Source organism: Chiloscyllium punctatum, chromosome 39 (assembly GCF_047496795.1).
Source record: "Chiloscyllium punctatum isolate Juve2018m chromosome 39, sChiPun1.3, whole genome shotgun sequence".
Lineage (NCBI taxonomy): Eukaryota > Metazoa > Chordata > Chondrichthyes > Orectolobiformes > Hemiscylliidae > Chiloscyllium > Chiloscyllium punctatum.
Window position 1 is genome coordinate 61,225,589 of NC_092777.1, and position 19,256 is coordinate 61,244,844.

Consider the following 19,256-nt stretch of genomic DNA (forward strand, 5'->3'; position numbering starts at 1 on the left):
ACATGCTGTTATTCTGGTATCAATGTAGTATTTCTGTAGTCACAAATAAATTAGTTCACATATTAACACAGAAAGAAATCTAGAATTTGAGCTCCTGAGACATTGTTCTTAAATCATTTAGTTTGTGTGTCCATTGATGAAGAATGATCTATTGACCTCATCAACTCCCCAAGGATGTCATGGATCCTGAGGCCCCAGTTTTAAAACCTTGAAGCTGACTTTTATTTAATGCTGTAATTGAGTTCTAAGTGATTAAACTTGATGGAAATCTCACCTGGAAGTTCAAGAACTATTAGTACACAGTGCACCAAGGCAAGCTGTTTTGCATAGCTTTTTCGCAGCACCAGAGAAAGATTCTGACAGATAAACGTGAGAGAGAAATATGCAATAAACTGGTATATCACAATAGGGAGAGAAAACTTCAGATATTTATGCAAAACGTATTTTACATTCATCACAAGTAAATAGGATTGAGAATTGTCAGATACAAATGAAACCAAACCTTAGATGTAGCTGTAGATGAGGAGATCAGCTACTGACTAGCCAACACTAGACTCCATAATGACTGAGGGAGATACCGGCAAGCAGGGATGACCGCTGTATTTCATTTAACCATCCCATTTTAGCATTGCATTTAGCCTTCAGAGAAGTGTGTGTAATGATCTAACCTCAGGTGACCCTGAATGTACTAGGCATATGATGCATGAATACTCAAACCCTGAGGAGCTTGGTTCCTGTGTCATGGCAGATAGGCAATCCGACATCTGCAGAAACAGTTGGTGGAATCATGATGGATATGGGCCATCAGCCAGCATTGGTTATTTGTCATCTTTGCATACCCTCTTTCTTTTCATTTAGTGTCTTTCCAATTAAGCATCCAGCTGAAGAGTAAGTTAGGTATTATTATATTTCTTTGGAAAAAGGAAGCCCAGCACTGTGTCTACAAACAAATGTTAATCTGTTTACCTATGTGTTTACCAGCAGGGAATTTAAAGAGCACCTTTGATAGGTGATCCCTAGCATCCCTCTGTAGATCATTTCTTCTTCAGTCCATATCAGTCTCAGTTCATAGAGAAAATTCCATCGCTGCCATTAGTGACACAGGCCTAATTACTAATAATTAATGGAACTTCAACTTAGATTCTAAGAGTCGGCAGGAAAAGAGGCAAAATTAGCCCAGAAAAGACAAAGTACTTATCTTTGTCACCTTTATACAAATTCCTACTGATTTTGTCAGTCCCGAGTAACCATCGACCATAATCCTTTATCGGCATGTAGTCCGTTCGGAATCCTGCATACTGTAATATGGCATGCTAGATGTTACATTTCCCTTTTCAATACAAAAATGAAGCTCCTGCCTATTTCAAAGTAGAACTTTCATAACCTGCCCCAAAACCCAATGGTGAAATCTAACAGAGATACAAGTAGACTGAGATAAGTTTATAATTAACACCCTGCTATGCTCTGCACACTTGTGCGCAATTTGGAGCCTAATGGATATGAAAATTACTCTTTAAAAAGTTTTATTTGACAAATGTGTTACCGCAGCAAGCAAAAACCAGCCAACTTGTGTACAACAAGCATTTGATTACTTCCTTTACACATATAGATTAATGGGCAGTTGAATTTCAATTCAACCAGAAAAATTTCTCGATACTTTCTGACCTTTAGCAAGTGAACAGTTTTCTTCTGAAACCAAAACAGAAATTTCTGGAGAAACTCAGCAGGTCTGGCAGTATCTGTATAGGGAAAACAGAGTTAGCATTTCGAGTCCAATGATCCTTCTTTCGAACTGATTGTGGCAAGGAAACAGTTGGTACGCATGCTGAAGATGGGATGGGGGTCTGGGAGGGAGGAGGAGTAAACGATCGGTGGAGAAGGAGCTCAGTGAGAAAGAACACAAGTTGTGTAGACAAAGGTAATGGGTCAGCTGTGGAGAATGAATAACTGCTAATTGGGACCATTAGTGGCTGACAGAATTGGTTATAGTAGAGCCCATATGATGACAAGACCTGGGTTGTGGTAGGGACATGGGAGAAGGTGCTCAGGCTGTAAAATTATTGAACTCAACATTGAGTCCTGAAGGCGATAGGGTTCACAAGCAGAAAATGATATGCTATTTTCTAGTTTGCACCATGGTTCACTGGAATACCGCAACAGGCCTGAGACAGAAATGTTGGTTAGGGAACAAGATGGTGTATTGAGCGGCAGGCAACCAAAGCTCAGGATTATTTTTGTGGACAGAACGTAACTGTTCTGCAAAGCAATAACCAAGTCTGTGTTTTGTCTTTCAAATGTAGAGGAGACCACATTGTGAGCAGCAAAACAGTAAACTAGATTGAGTGAAGTGTGCTGTGCCTCACCTGGAATGTGTGTCTGAGGCCTTGGATGTGAAGAATGAGGATGTAAACAGGCAAGTATTGCATCTTCTGTGATTGTATGGGAAGGTGCCTTTGTGGTGTGAGAGACGTAGGAAGTAGAGAAAGAGTAAAGCAAGGTGGGGAGAGTTCCTGCGGTAGGCTAGTAAGGGAGGAGAGAGGAATTTGTGTCTGGTGCTGGTATCCCATTGTCTGGTGGAAATAGCAACAAATGCTCCTTTATGCTGGTTGGGTGATAAGTGAAGACTAGGGAGAAACAATTGCTGCTATGGGAGGGAAGAGAAGGGGTGGGGGCCGAAGTGCGGGCAATGGATTCGACATATTGAGGGGCCTGTCAACTACAGTGGTGGAGAATGTCAGTTGAGGAAGGAGGTGGACATTTCGGAGGTCCCCTTATAGCATTTGGCTTCATTGGAACAGATGCAATGGAGATGGAAAAACTGGGAAAATGGAATGGAGTCTTTACAGGAAGCAGGATGTAAAGGTGTATATACTCCAGGTAGCTGTGGGATTGGTGAGTTTGTAGCGAATGGTGAGTTGAGTAGCAGGTTTAATTCCCCAGCACTATGTAGATTTAGCTAATCTCAAGAGTTGTAGCAGTATCAATGCAATTCACCTTTCTGATTCTCAATTAGGAAGATGGGGCAAGATACATATATTTAAATATGATGACAAGACCTGGGTTGTGGTGGGGACGTGGGAGAAACTAACTTCCATAAATCACTCTCTGGCCTCGAGTGAATAATGCTCAACGCTTGTCAGACCCTGTGTAAACTGTCACCCAGCACTTTGAGGGTATAGCAGGAGACAACTGGAGTGAATTATTAGAAATTTTTTTAAATTATGAGCTGGTGATCTATTGAATGTTGGACAGAAAAGAAGCTTCATTGGGAAAAGGCTAGCTTATGTAGAAATCACATCTTAAATCATTAACTATTATAAATGCAAGACTAAATCCAAAACTTTTTTTGCCAAGAAGCTTTATGATAACTAAGCATTCAACATTTCAGTATTATTATTCTGTAGTATAGCTGAAGGCAACTGAATATTCCCTTTCCATTGTGACTATAAATCTTTGTGAAATGGGAGAGATCTAAAGCTCACCCAGCGTATTATTTGACCTTCAAGCACTTCAAATCACCTTGAAGCAAATCTGAGAGGAGATTACTAAGAAAAGCAAGTTCTACAGTGTAAGGCAGTCAAAATATATTCAACTCTGTGACAGTAGTTCCTGTTCCTGATAAGAAATGAATGTCTGTATATATTAATAAAGAATTCCTTTAAGATATTCTCGGGAACAAATGGAAGATAATTCTGTTTGTTTTGTTGTAAAAGCTTAGAATACTGTGAAAAATCTGAAAATACACTACCAATAAGTGTAACTGCCCATTGTAGCCATGTTGCTCTGAATTAGCCAGCCATAATTTCACAATTTGCAGCACAGAAAGAAGCCATTTTATCTATTCTGTTTGTGTGGCTTTCTGCAAGAGCAACTCACCTTGTCTCACTCTTCCATCATTTCCCTGCAAACTTTCTCTTCCGGTAATTATCCAATTTTCTTTTGAAAGCCACAATGGAATGTGATTCCACCATACTCTCTGGCAGTGTATTCCAGATCCTAAATATTATCAGGCAATAAAGAAATGATGTGCACCATCAATGTGCTTTCTGATATCAAACTAATGACATAGGTCAAATTAGCCAACATTTTAATTTATTTTCCTATTGAATGACACCGACAGCACAGGTAAAAAGGTCCTGTGGCATTATTGTAAAGAAAAGCAAGGGAGTCATCATAGGTCAATATTTATCTCTCAATCAACATCACAGAAACAGGTCATTATCATCCAGCATCTGCAGTCATTGTTTTTACCCATTATCATACTGCTGTTTGCGGGAGCTTCCTACATAACCACTAGTCATTAAACATCCATCTACTCTAATCCCATTTTCCAACATGCGCCCCAGAGCCTTGTATGTTGTGGTGTTTCAAGTGCTTATCTAAATACTTCTTAAATGTTTTGCAGATTCCTGTCTCTACCACCCTTTCAGGTCAGGCATAATCCGAGGAGCAGGAGAGTCGACATTTTGGGCATTAGCCCTTCATCAGGAATGTCATTGCCCAAAACATCAACTCTCCTGCCCTTCAGATGTTGCCTGACCTGCTGTACTTATCCAGCTCCACGCTTTTCAACTCTGACTCTCCAGCATCTGTAGTCTTCACTTTCTCCCTCTACCATGCTTATAGACAGTGAATTCTAGATACCCATAATGTTCTGGGTGAAAAATGTTTTCCTCAAATTTCCTCTAAATCTTTTGCTCCTTAACTTAAAACTATGTCTTCTGGTTCTTGACCTCTCTGCTGGGTAGACATTTCTCCTTATCTACTCTGTCTAGGCCCCTCAGAACTATTTACTCCTCAATCAGGATCCTGTCAGCTTTCTCTACTCTAAGGAAAACATGCTCAGTCTGCCAAGTCTCTCTTCATTACAGAAACACTCCAGCCCAGGCAACGTCCTGGTAAATCTCCTCTGCATTCTCTCAGGTGCAATCAGATCCTTCCTATAGTGGGCAGCCAGTACTGCACACTGGACTCCACCTGTGACCTTAATAATCGTGTCCTCCTTGCTCTTGTATTTACTGTCTTGACTTATAAAGGCAAATATCTCATATGCCTTCTTATCTACCTGTCCTGTTGCCATCAAGAATCATAGAATCTTTACAGTGCAGAAAGGCCAAAAGGCCTTTCAAGGAACATCCCACCCAGATTCACATCCTCACCCTATCCCCACATCAGGTCCTCCAAAAATACATCACTTCATACTTTTCAGAATTATGTTCCATTTGCCACTATTCAGCCCATTTGACCACCAATTTTTGTGTCATCTGCAAAATTACTAATCCTACATCCTACCAGTATCTCCTACATTTATGTCAGGATCACTAATGTACAGAACAAACAGCAAGGGGCCCAGCACTAAACACTGTTGTATGCTGCTGGACACAAGCTTTCAGCCACAGAAACACCTTTTGACCATCACTCTCTGCTTCCTGTCACAAAGCCAATTTTGGATTCAATTTGCCAATTGCTCTGGATCACATGAGCTCTTAACTTCTTAGCAAGTCTGCCATGCAAGACCTTGTCAAAAGTATTACTGAAGTCAAAAGCACATCAACTGCACTACCCTCATTTCATACCTCGTCAACTTCTTGGAAAATTCAATCAAAATTGTTAGACATGATCTGCCGTGAGTTGAAAATGTGTTGCTGGAAAAGCGCAGCAGGTCAGGCAGCATCCAAGGAGCAGGAGAATCAACGTTTCGGGCATGAGCCCTTCTTCAGGAATCTGTCGTGAAGATTCCTGATGATCTGCTGTGAACAAAGCCATGCTAACTATCCTCAACTAAACCTTCCCTCTCCAAGTGAAGCTTAATTCTGGCCTTCAGAAGTTTTCTGCAATAGTTATTCTACTAAAGGCCTATAGTTTCCTGCTTTACGTTACCACTTTTGAATAATAGTACACAATAACTATCCTCCAGTCATAGAATCATACAACGGGAAAACAGTCCCTGCAGTCAACTAGTCCATGCTGACCATAATCCCAATCTAAACTAGTCCAAGCTGTCTGCACCTTGCCCATTACCCCTGCCAACATTTCTTATTCATGTGCTTATTTAAATGTCTTTTAAGCATTGTAACTGTACACATATCCATCACTTTCTCTGGAAGTTCATTCCACACATGAACCACTCTTCTGTGGCCAAAGAGGATTTGAAAATGAATGTCAAAGCCCTTTCAATCTATGTCCTTGCCTTCCATAATAGCCTGGGATACATCTCATTTTAGGCCTGTGAATTTATCAACTTTAAAGCTTGCTAATATCTCCTCCCTCCCAATGCTTATTCATTCAAGTATATCACAGTCCCCTCTCTGATATCTAAACCTATATCATCTAATATTATAACGGTGACTACTCTTCAAAAATATTTTGTTGGCTTTAAAGCACTTTGGAACATCCTGAGGTCAAGAAAGGTGCAAAAGAAATGTAAGTTCTTCTTTTATTGACCCACCTCCTCAGAGACGATCATTTCACCAATCCATGTCATGGTTAAATCAAAAGCAGCTGCAATCGCAGTAAATTACAGTCAGATTTACATTTTTTTGCAAATCCAACCCACACTCTGAACATGTCAGGGGTAGGGGTTTAAATATGCTACCTTTTCTTGCAGTATACTGATGATTGTCCTCCTTGTTTTATCTTCACCTGTTAGGTACATAAGGCCCTTTTCCACCATCAGTCATGTTTGGTTCTTTATTTATTCCAGTCTACAGATAATGCTGTTAAAAATCAACATAATTAATTTTTTTTAATTCTTGACCTCTCTCTTAACACATTTCTGTTCTGTTAATAATCTTGATTCTGTTTAAAGAAAACCATACCACAAAAATAGTTTTGGGCCTGTCATTTAAGGAAACCTAACAAAAGCCTGATTGGGAGGTCACAAGTTCTAGCCTGAGGCTTCTTGTCACTCCCACTACAGATGAAAAGAAAAAGTATTAAAAATACACAGCAGTTCCATTAGCATCTGTAAAGAAAAAATGTTTTGGGTGTGACCCTTTAGCAGAACTTAGAACTGAAGGATATCCAAAAATTTAAATACACTGTATATTTAGTTTGATGGAGAGAAAGGGAATGGTCAACCAATTTCACAAGCACTTCAAAAACAGTAAAGAAGCTAATTCCCATTTAACTTATTTTGTTAGGATGAGTCTGATATGTTCTTAGCCTTGACCAGTGTCTGGTGCACCATGTACTGGTGAGAAATTCCACATCCAGAGGGAAAAATACATACATCCTCTCCAGGGCTGTTCTGGGATCATATGTCCTAATCATGTATAATAATAATCCTTACATTATGTATCATATTGACTTAGAGTCACATAAAGACAAGTCAGAGTGTTTGACGTAAATGATTATCACATGTAATGTAGTAACAGTTACAAACATAAACCCAGCAGCCACTCTTTTCCAATATTGAGATTAATGACCAGTTAATCTGCTGTTTGATAGTGTTAATTGAGAGAATAGGCAAATGGGCCCTTAAAGGAATGTTTATCATACTAACCTGTAGGCCCAGTGAAAAGGAACAGAATTCAGAATGCCTTTTTCTTTCCCAATTTTCTCAAAAGTACCAAATTGGCTGGGAAGCATTTGATAGGAATCCTGGCAGCTTAGATAGAACTCCAAGTTTATGTAAACTGTAATAGGATTGGAAGTAGTTTTTAAACTTAGTGACCTTTGAGTGTAGGTCATGTCTTCTGGTTCTACTGCTCTGGACAAAATGAAATTGTTTTACTTTCTAGTTCCTTTAGAATCCTAACAACAGGTACCATATGCCTCTCTCTCTCTCTGTCCTCTATTCATTGAGAATGTGACCAATGTATATGATCTCTCCTCTTGTTCAAGTTTCTTTGAGATCTTCATTATTTGGACTGCTCATTTCTATATCCTCTCAGTAACTTGTGGTATTAGGTCAGCCAAAACTAGGCACAGAAATCAACACGGGCATCTACTGCAAACCCATGGACCCCCACAGCTACCTACACTAGACCTCCTCCCACCCTCTCTCCTGTAAAAACACCATTCCTTACTCCCAGTTCCTCCACCTCTGCTATATCTGCTCCCATGAGGAGCAATTCCACTCCAGGATATCCCAGATGGGCCTCCTTCTTCAAGGACCGCAACTTCCCCTCCCACGTGATCAACAATGCCCTCCAGTGTATCTCCTCCACTTTCTGCACCTCCACCCTTGAACCCCATCCATCCAACCACACCACAGACTTTTCCACACATCCAAACACCTCATCTACTGTGTCCGTTGCTCTCAATGTGGTCTCCTCTGCACTGGGGAGACAGGACACCAACTTGCGAAACATTTCAGGGAACATCTCTGGGACACTTGCACCAAACAACCCCACCGCCCTGTGGCTGACCACTTCAACTCCTCCTCCCATGCCATCCAAGGACATGCAGGTCCTGGGCCTCCACCACCGCCAAGTTTAACCCACCGACGACTGGAGGAAGAATGCCTCATCTACCGCCTTCGAACCCTCCAACCACACGGCATCAGCGTCGATTTCACCAGTTTATTCATCTCCCCTCTCCCCACCTCATCCCAGATCCAACCCTCCAACTCAGCACTGCCCTCTTGAACTGACCTACCTGTTCATCTTCCTTCCCACCTATCTGCTTCACCTTCCCCTCTGAGCTGTCACCCTCACCTGTATCTACCTATCACCTTCCCAGCTACCTTGGCCCCGACCTCACACCACCCTCCTATTTATCTCTCAGCAAACCCCCATCACATTCCTGATAAAGGGCGTATTCCCGAAATGTTGCTGATGTTGCCTGACCTGCTTTGCTTTTCCAGTGCCACACTTTTCAACAGTAATCTAACTGTACTAATGATTTATAAAAGACTTTATAACAGTACATTTGTCTCAAAATTGACCTATTCAGTTGCTGTAATATCTAATTGCTTCTTACGATGCCACCAAATATTTTGGAGTTAACTTCAATTTATTTTCAATTAAAACCTCCAGATCACTTCCATTGTCCATGTGTCTTAATTTACCATCCATAAAAGTAAAAATCTCTTCCTTTTATCCTCACATGAAGCACTATGTATGTAACAAACCAAGCAATTAAAAACATATAGGTAAAAACAATGACTGCAGATGCTGGAAACCAGATTCTGGATTAGTGGTGCTGGAAGAGCACAGCAGTTCAGGCAGCATCCAAGGAGCAATGTTCACTGCTCCTTCTCAGCAATGTTCACTACCCTCACAGCAATGTTCACCATACCCTCTCATCAATGTTCATCACCCACCTCTCAGCAATTTTATCACCCCCTCTCAGCAATATTTATCACCCCCCTCTCAGCAATGCTCATCACCCCCTCACAGCAATGTTCATCACCCCCCTCTCAGCAATGTTCATCACCCCCTCACAGCAATGTTCATCACCCCCCTCTCAGCAATGTTCATCACCCCCTCACAGCAATGTTCATCACCCCCCTGTCAGCAATGTTAATCACCCCCTCTCAGCAATGTTAATCACCCCCCTGTCAGCAATGTTCATCACCCCCCTCTCAGCAATGTTCATCACCCCCTCTCAGCAATACTCGTCATCTCCGCTCGACAATGTTCATAGGAACGAGGATCAGGAGTAGGGCATCTGACCCTTTGGGCCTGCTCCACCATTTATTAACATCATGGCTGAACTCTTTGTGGCCTCAGCTCCATCTACACACCTTCTCACTATAACCCTTAATTCTTATACTGTTCAAACAATTATCTTTCTTAGCTTTAAAAATATTTACTGAGGAAGCATCAAACACTTCATTGGGCAAGGAATTCCATAGATTCACAACCCTTTGGGTTAAGATGTTCATTCTCAAATTAGTTCTAAATCTGCACCCACTAATTTTGAGGCTATGCCATCTTATCATAGTTTCACCTGCCAGTGGAAACATCATACTGGATTAGTGGTGCTGGAAGAGCACAGCAGTTCAGGCAGCATCCAACGAGCAGCGAAATCGACGTTTCGGGCAAAAGCCCTTCTCCATTTCTATCTCATCTATTCCCTTCAAAATTTTATATGTTTCTATAGGATTCCCCCCTCATTCTTCTAAATTCCAGTGAATATAATTCCCTTTCAGCCATGTTCATCACCCCCTCTCGGCAATATTCATCACCCCCATAGCAATATTCATCATCCCTTCACAGAAATGTTCATCACCCCCTCTCTGCAATGTTCATCACATCTTCACAGCCATGTTCATTACCCCCTTACAGCAATATTCACCATCCCCTCACAACATTCTTCACCACTCCCTCTCAGTAATGTAAATCACCCCCTCACAGCAATGTTCATCACCCCTTCACAGCAATGTTCCACATCCCCTGTAGGCAATGTTCACCAAACCCTCCCAGCAATGCTCATCACCCCTCTCGGTAATGTTCATCATCCCCTCTCGGTAATGTTCATCATCACCCCTCTCAGCAATGTTCATCACCCCCTCTCAGCAATACTCGTCATCTCTAATCGACAGTGTTCATAGAAACTAGGATCACGAGTAGGGTATCTGACCCTTTGGGCCTGCTCCACCATTTATTAACATCATGGCTGAACTCTTTGTGGCCTCAGGTCCATCTACCTACCCTCTCACTATAACCCTTAATTCTTATACTGTTCAAACAATTATCTTTCTTAGCTTTAAAAATATTTACTGAGGAAGCATCAAACACTTCATTGGGCAAGGAATTCCATAGATTCACAACCCTTTGGGTTAAGATGTTCATTCTCAAATTAGTTCTTAATCGGTTCCCGCTAATTTTGAGGCTATGCTGTTTTATTGTAATTTCACCTGCCAGTGGAAACATCCTCTCTACTTCTATTTTATCTATTCCCTTCAAAATTTTGTATGTTTCTGTAAGATCTGCCCTCATACTTCTAAATTTTAATGAATATAACCCCCACTCAGCCACGTTCATCACCCCCTCTCGGCAATATTCATCACACCCTCACAGCAATGTTCATCACCACCTCACAGCAATGTTCATCACCCCCTCACAGCATTGTGTACCACCCCCTCACATCAATGTTCACCACCCCAACTCAACAACGTTCACCAACCCCTCACAGCAAAGTTCATCGTCTCCTCACAGCAAGGTCTATCACTGCTGTTCGACAATATTCATCACCCCTTCACAGCATTGTTCAACATCTCCTCTCAGCAACGTTCACCACTCCCTCTCGGCAATGTTCATCACCCCCTCACAGCAATGTTCATTGCCCTTGTTCGGAAATGTTCCTCATCCCCTCTCAACAATGTTTACCAACCCTCACAGCAACGTTCATCACCCCCTCTTGGAAAAGTTCATCACCCCCTCACAGTAATATTCATCATCCCCTCTCGGCAATGTTCATTACCCCCTCACAGCATTGTTCAACACTCCATCACAGCAATGTTCATCATCCCCTCTCAGCAACGTTCACCACTCCTTCTCGGCAATGTTCATTTCCCCTGTTCGGAAATGTTCCTCATCCTCTCTCAACAATGTTTACCAACTCTCACAGCAATGTTCATCACCCCCTCTTGGAAAGGTTCATCACCCCCTCACGGTAATATTCATCACCCCTCTCAACAACGTTCACCACCCACTTTCAGCAATGTTCATCACCCCCCTCACAGCAATGTTCATCACCTCCTCACAATAATGTTCATAAACCCCTCACAGCAATGTTCATCACCCCCTCTCAGCAATGTTCATCACCCCCTCACAGCAATGATCATAACCCGCTCACATCAATGTTCATCATACCCTCACAGCAATGTTCATAAACCCCTCACAGCAATGTTCAACACCCCCTCACAGCAATGTTCAACACCCCCTCACAGCAATATTCACCAACTCCTCACAGCAATGTTCAACACCCTCTTACAGCAATGTTCATCAACCCTTCACAGCAATGTTCATCACCCCTTCACAGCAATGTTCATCACCCCTCAAGCAATGTTCATCACCCCCTGTCGGCAATATTTACCATCCTCTCACAGCATTGTTCATCACCCCCTCACAGCAATATTCATCACCCCCTCTCAGCAATGTTCACCAACCCCTCATAGCAATGTTCATCACCCCCTCTCAGCAATGTTCATGACCTTCATCTCAGCAATGTTCATCAACCTCCACTCAACAATGTTCACCACATCCCCTCAGCAATGTTCAAGACCTCCTCTCAGCAACGTTCATCACCCAATTTTAATAAAGCTTATCGCCATCTCTTAGCAATGTTCATAACCTCCTCTTAGCAATGTCACTCTCCCTCTTGGCAATGTTCATCACCCCCTCATAGCAACGTACATCACCCCTCTCAGCAATATTCTTCACCCCCCTCTCAGCAATGTTCATCACCCCCTAACAACAATGTATATCATCCCCTCACAACAATATACATGAACCCCTCACAACAATGTTCATCACCCTCTCACAGCAAAGTTCATCATCCCCTCACAACAATGTACATCACCCTCTCACAGCAAAGTTCATCATCCCCTCACAACAATGTTCATCACTCTCTCACAGCAATGTTCACCACCCCCTCACAACAATGTTCATCACCCCCTCACAGCAATGTTCATCATCCCCTCACAACAATGTTCATCACTCTCTCACAGCAATGTTCACCACCCCCTCACAACAATGTTCATCATCCCCTCACAGCAATGTTCATCATCCCCTCACAACAATGTTCATCATCCCCTCACAGCAATGTTCATCACTCCCTCACAGCAAAGTTCATCACCTCCTCTCAGCAATGTTCATGACCTTCTATCAGCAATGTTCATCAACCCTCACTCAGCAATGTTCATTAACTTCTCTCAGAAATGTTCATCACCTTCTCTCAGAAATGTTCACCACATCCTCTCAGCAATGTTCATCACCCCCTCACAGCAACGTACATCACCCCTCTCAGCAATATTCTTCACCCACTCACAGCAATATTCACCAATCCCTCTCAGCAATGTTCATCACCCCCCTGTCAGCAATGTTCGTCACCCCTCACAACAATGTTCGTCACTCCTTCATGTTCACCTCCCTTGTGTTCTTTGCTGCCTTTCTGCTCCTTTCCTTACAATGCTTTTACTTTGCTTAACTAGAGAAATTTTTCTTGCCTTTGCAGCCATACTGTTTATTGTGTAAATGTGTTTTCCCCTGGAAGACATGTGGAACAATCATGTGTCAGTTAACTCCAGAAAGGATCTAAATAACCATTCAGTTGGAAATGGCATTGGAGATCACAGAATTACTTATGGACTGAAATAACAGAATGTTTCATGGGGCATTATAATTCCTGTGTCGCTGAAGAAGGGGAAGATGACACCTGCAGCAAGCAATAGTTCAGTTTTGTATATACAGGTTTAGAAAATATTTGTATTTCATGACATCAGTACATGCCAAAGTGCTTTATTAGTAATCAGGTACCTTGAAATGTAGTTACTGTTGTAATGTAGGAGCCAGTGACACCCACATCCAATGAGTGAATTAAAAAAATTTGCGTACAGATAGTGGTAATCAGATCATCAGGTTTTATTTCCACAGTGGAGAGATAATTATTGTCCAGAACATTGACAACCCTCCTGCTGTTCTTTGATATAATGCCAGTGGGTTCTAACAGTGGCTTATTGCCTCATCCAGAATGCAAGAATTAATATTCTAGAAATTAGTGTTAAGGAATATTTATATACAACCTCCTTCTTGGACATTATGTATGTGGAACAATGATCTTGGTCGTTTAATTAATTCTGTAGGAGTTCTGTATGTATTCTGTAGGAGTTGAGATTTGTTGAGCTGAATTGAATTGAACTGAATTGAATTTATTGTCACATGTACCGAGGCACGGTGAAAAGCTTTGTCTTGCGAGCAATACTGGCAGATCACAGAGTTAAATAGCATAGATAAGTCAAAATAGGTAAATAGTGGCAAAACAAAACACAGGTGCAGGCGAATGCTACGAGTTTGTGAGTCCATTCAGTATTCTCTCAACAGTAGCGTAGAAATTGTTTTGAAACCGGCTGGTGCGTGTGTTCAGGTTTCTGTACCTTCTCCCCGATGGTAGAGGTTGCAGAAAAGCATTGCCAGGGTGGGATGGATCTTTGAGAATGCTGGCGGCCTTTCCTTGACAGCAGGCCTGGTAGATGAATTCTATAGATGGGAGGTTGGCCTTTGTGATTGTCCAGGACAAGTTCACCACTCTCTGTAACCCTCTCTGATCTTGAATGGTACAGTTGCCATTCCAGGTAGTGGTACATCCAGACAGAATGCTCTCGATGGTGCACCTATAAAAGTTGGCAAGGGTATTTGCCGTCTTGCCAAATTTCCTCAGCTGCCTGAGGAAGAAGAGATGTTGCTGGGCCTTTGTAACCAGTGCGTCCATATGAAGAGTCCAAGAAAGCTTGTTATAGATGATCACTCCCAGGAGCTAGACACTCTCCACTCGTTCCACCTCTGTGTCATTAATGTGTAGAAGGGCATGAGTAACATCCCGCGAAAGTCAATAATGAGTTCCTTGTGAATGAATAGCCATTTCTACTTCTATTATTACGAACTTCATAAAAGGCCACTTAGAAGCTGGTATTGGGAGATAATAAGTAAGAAATTAGTTGTCATCCTCAAAGAGTTTATGGGTATCTCTGTCCATTACATACATTGTTGGTTACATATAGCTAGGCGGCCACTGCTGAAATATGTTATATAATGGTACTTCATTCCTGCAATGTTATTTGTATCCCAGATTCTACAACATGCAAGTAAATGTGTAATTTACAAAGACTTGAATAATCTAGTGGCACATGTCATTGACATACAAATGCTTCCCTAAATAGTGAGATATCAGTTTGACCACATGGTTTCTCCATAGCAAGCTCTTGTCTTTCTTATTAGCATTAAAGACAGCTAGAAAGTGAAGATCAGGCACTTTCAACAAACAAACAGAAAATTAAAATCTTACTTCACCTGTTGTTTCTGCCATAATATTTACTCGTCACATCAGATATAGGAATTGAACCAATATGTTTACTGTGAATCATTCACAAATGTGAAGAGATCAGTTATGCTGATGGTCTTAAATATTGATGTTTACACATTTCCATTGTGGAGTTGAGTGCACAATGGTGGCAAGGAAGGATCACTTTCTTTTTATTTGATATTTATTCGGACTGTTCAAATGCTGTATTATTAATTACTGATAGGCATAATTAGCTCTTTAGGTTATCAATCATTTGGGTCCTTTCCAAACAGGGCAAGAATGGTTCCAAATATGTGATGGAAAGTAAATCTGCAGCTGTGTTCCAATAATCCAAGAAAAAAAGATCATGTGTTGTTCCCCATTTGTTCTAAAGGCAGTGATTTTTGTTTGTTTACTCCGTTGACATTGGCTAATATCCTAAAACCCTTACACAAACACATATGTGCGAATCTCAATAATCGGGACCCAGGTAATCCATGTTGCAATGATTTCTAGGTCAGTGGGAATTGTCCCAGGAACTGCCCCACCAAGTTCCTCAGCATTTCACTAGAAACAACAGGAAATGTTGATAAAACTCCAGCCTTCTTTCCAAATGGGGAATACCTGTTAGAAAGTAGTTCTGAGCTCAAGGCAAATGACATTTGTCCCATCAGTAACACCTTAACCCTGCCTTTCTTATCTGGCCTACAGTCTTTCTCAAGGATAGTAGCCTTATAAGATGAAAGAGCCACCTTGGCTGCTTCAACTGGCTGAAACTACTGATCACTCTCCCTTGATAGAGTATAATTAGCCTACCCTGAAAATTTTAAAACTGCTCAAACCCAGGAATTTATTGAGGTCAGCACAGAGACTAGCCTCACTGCACTTACAGCCTGAACCCAATGGAAAAGGAATTGACTGGCAGCAGGGTGTCATAGAGTCATAGAGATAGGTGTTAACGAATAGAGGGAATGTTGATTGAATTTCTTACCCCTCCCAAATCTCAGAGCACAAAATGCCTGCTAACAGTCCAACTAAGACCAACTAAACATACAGACCAGGAATTAAAGCTAGGAATTTTAGATATGCATGGATTGGTGCTTTCACCACTATCCCACGGAGAGCTCAGACAGTGTTCTTCATTCAGTAAATAAAGTACTGAAGCAGTATCGTGATATCAAAACCTTCTGGCTTGGAATCTGTATTGTTCTGTTGCTGAAGATTCCCATGATTAAAGAATGTCACCATATGTGAAAATGTAAATTGTGGGTTATACTAAAACCATAAGATTTCTTCTCCACTTTTTCAAAAGATTCTTTATTTATTGTGGTTTGCTAAAACATATTTCTGATCTAGAATTTGTAAAAGATGTGATTGTTCAAAGAAGCCATTAATCCGAGCTAAACAAATTACAATGTCATTTTATTCCACTGACTCCATGAGAGGAGTCTATGGTTTAGTATAATGTAGTTGTTAGCAGTTTTTTTTACACAAGGACAGTAATGGAGCCCAGCCCTAACAGTAGATTTCATTGAGAAAATTGATTCCAAGCAATCTGGATCTGACTGCAAACTACCCCGAAGTAGATGTGTGTACATTTTTCCATTTGATTGGTTGTTTCAATTTTGACTATCTCGTTAACAAAGCGAACCAAATTTTGAGTTCCTCAATTGAGTATTTAAAACCACATTCTGCAAGCTCAGATTAAGACAAAACAATAATGTTTTATGCTGTCCTAATGACTTTGTGCAAGTACTATGTAAGCAAGTCATATGAACCAAACACACCCAGATTGATTGCTACCTTCTGCTGAGTTAGCGAGAGGAGCAATTGAGCTGCTTTAACTGGCTTCAGTGGCCCTGGGCAGCAAGTGAGTAAATTCACTCATTGCAATCAAGTTAATCCTTTGGCCCAACTCAGTTTCCTGAACTGAACTAGCTACATTTGCCTGTGTTTGGCCCATATCCCTCCATATGTGGTCGTGGAGTGAAGAATGATGATACTCCCACAGTTCAACAACCCGTTGATGTTAATTAGATGAAGATTAACTCATTCACATCCCATGCACTTGCACAAGGCTAAACTGGGTCTTGTGACTTGCTATGGTGTTGCAGATTTGGTTCCATTCAAGCAGCTTTTTCACAAATGCAACATCTTTGCTCTGTAGCCAGTGTCCTTCACTTTGAAAAGTGTTCTTTTCAAAAAGTTCCAAGATATTTATATGTCCAGCTGATGATATTATACATCAATATTTTAGACAACAAATTTTGAAACATAGTTTGACAATTTATAATTTATTAAAATCCCTTTAAGTTTGAAAAGACACAAGCTTTACTTCTATGTTCCTGACATGAAGATCTCATGCAATTTTCTGTTTATTTATTTTAAGAAACAGAAAAATCAGTGCTTGTTGCAGGAATATGATTATAGTAACTAGCTGATGGGAAAGTGGTGAAGCCACAGAAGATAGATGGTGGAAAATGAAGGAGGCTGCAGGCAGTTTGCAGACGAAAATGGCAAGGAGATGCCATTTGGGAGCTCTAGGCTCGAAGATTACTGGTTCATTCCTATTCCAGAGACTTCAGTTCATAATTCCTGCTGAGATTCCAGTAACTGCAGAAGGAATTCTGCACTATTGGAGATTTGTCATTGGATAAGATGATAAACTAAAGACTCATCTACCCATTCAATGGGATGCAAAACAGTCATGGCACTATTCAAAGGAAGAGCAGGGAAATTCTCCTGTCGTGTTGGCCAGCATTTATCCCTCTTTTAACATCACTAAGACAGGTGCTATGATCATTTCTTTTGTTGCTTGTTTATACAATACTGCCATGTGGAAAATATCTGTTGTGTTTTCTACTTTGCAGCCATAACCACCCTTCAAAAGTACTGCATTGGCACTATTTCTTTGAATTGCTTTATAGGTCTAAGTATCAATATGTGGCACATGTTTGCACTTGCTGGTATCTCTCAGCATTGTCTTCTTGTTAGTCCTTGTTTAAAAGGTAGTGGTAAAGGGTTGGCTACTTAGAGACATTTTGTTTAGAAGCCCCTGTTCGTGAAATCATGAATGGAGCTAAGAGGCTCTTACAATATGTGGAGTCATTTCACACACCAGTTCTTGAGGAGATCTTTCCATAGACACAGTCTGCTCACATGCAATCCTTGAACTTCTAGGATGATTAGAGAAACATAGGAAAAGAATCTCACAGCAAATCCAGTGAATTTATTTTCTGTTGAAACATTGTCTTTGACATTTATTATATGTTTTCTTTTAAATGTCTGAAGTGTTGGCTTGTGTAACACAAACTAATTTATCTTTGCTGATTTTTGATTTAGACTTTGGAAAATGAAGCAGAAAACTATCGCAACCAAATCCAAGTGTTAGAAAATGAGATAGAAAACAAAGAGCTGAAGACTCAAGAACAGGTAACAGACGAGAAGTAACAGTGGATCAATAATTAATGAATGAAGCCTGATGCATGATCAAAAAATAGGATAGTAGAAACAGATTCTGTGATAACTTTCAAAAGGCAATTGAATAAATACTTGAAAAGAAAAATTTTGTTAGGTTATTAGGGAAAAGCAAGGGCATGAAACAAATGGATACAAAAGGACTTCTGTGCTGTTGGATTCTGACTGATGCTTCAAGGTTATTGCATTCAATGGAGGATTTGAGTTATAAGGAGAGGCTGGATAAGCTGGGACTTTTTGCACTGGAGTGTAAGTGGTTGATAGGTGACCTTATCGAAGTTTATAAAATAATGAGGGATGTGAATGATAGGTGGCTTGTCCCTAGGGTGGGGACTTTCAAGATTAGGGGGCATATTTTTAAGGTGAGAGGATAAAAGTTTTGAAAAAGACGAGGGACAACTTTTTTCCACAGAAAATGTTCTTGTGTGGACTTAACTTCCAAAGGAAGTGGTGGATGCGGGTACAGTTACAACATTTAAAAGACATTTGGATAAGTACTTGACTAAGAAATGATTGGAGGGATGTGGGCCAAGTGCACACAGGTAGGACCAGATTAATTTGTGATTAAAGTCGACATGGACTGAAGGGTCTGTTTCCGTGCTGTATGATTCTATGACAAGGTCAGTATGGTTCTTGACTGGTAAGGAAGTCAAAGGCTATTGTGGAGAGATCAGAAGGTGGAGTTGTGGCTACAATCAGATCAATCATGATCTTATTAAATGCGGACCAGGCTAGAAGGACCAAGTGGCTCACTCCATGTTTGTATGTACTTGGGTCCCTTTGATGCGTTGCAAGGACTCAGCCTACAACCCAACCTCAGCTTTGTG

General features: G+C 41.0%; 1 protein-coding gene across 7 annotated transcripts in view; it reads left to right on the plus strand.

Moving 5' to 3' along the window:
- cep112 (centrosomal protein 112) overlaps positions 1–19,256 on the plus strand; it is a 577,437-nt gene that overhangs the window by 487,333 nt on the left and 70,848 nt on the right. For 6 of the 7 annotated variants that reach the window (XR_011954852.1, XM_072558882.1, XM_072558885.1 and 3 more), the window contains one exon: positions 18,295–18,384. Coding sequence is in view for 5 of the 7 variants with exons in the window: in XM_072558882.1 (XP_072414983.1) it covers positions 18,295–18,384 (90 nt within the window). In the remaining 2 variants the exon portion in view is untranslated. Of the gene's footprint in view, positions 1–2,300; positions 2,414–18,294; positions 18,385–19,256 lie in introns of all 7 variants that reach the window. The other variant, XR_011954853.1, reaches the window with a different exon arrangement.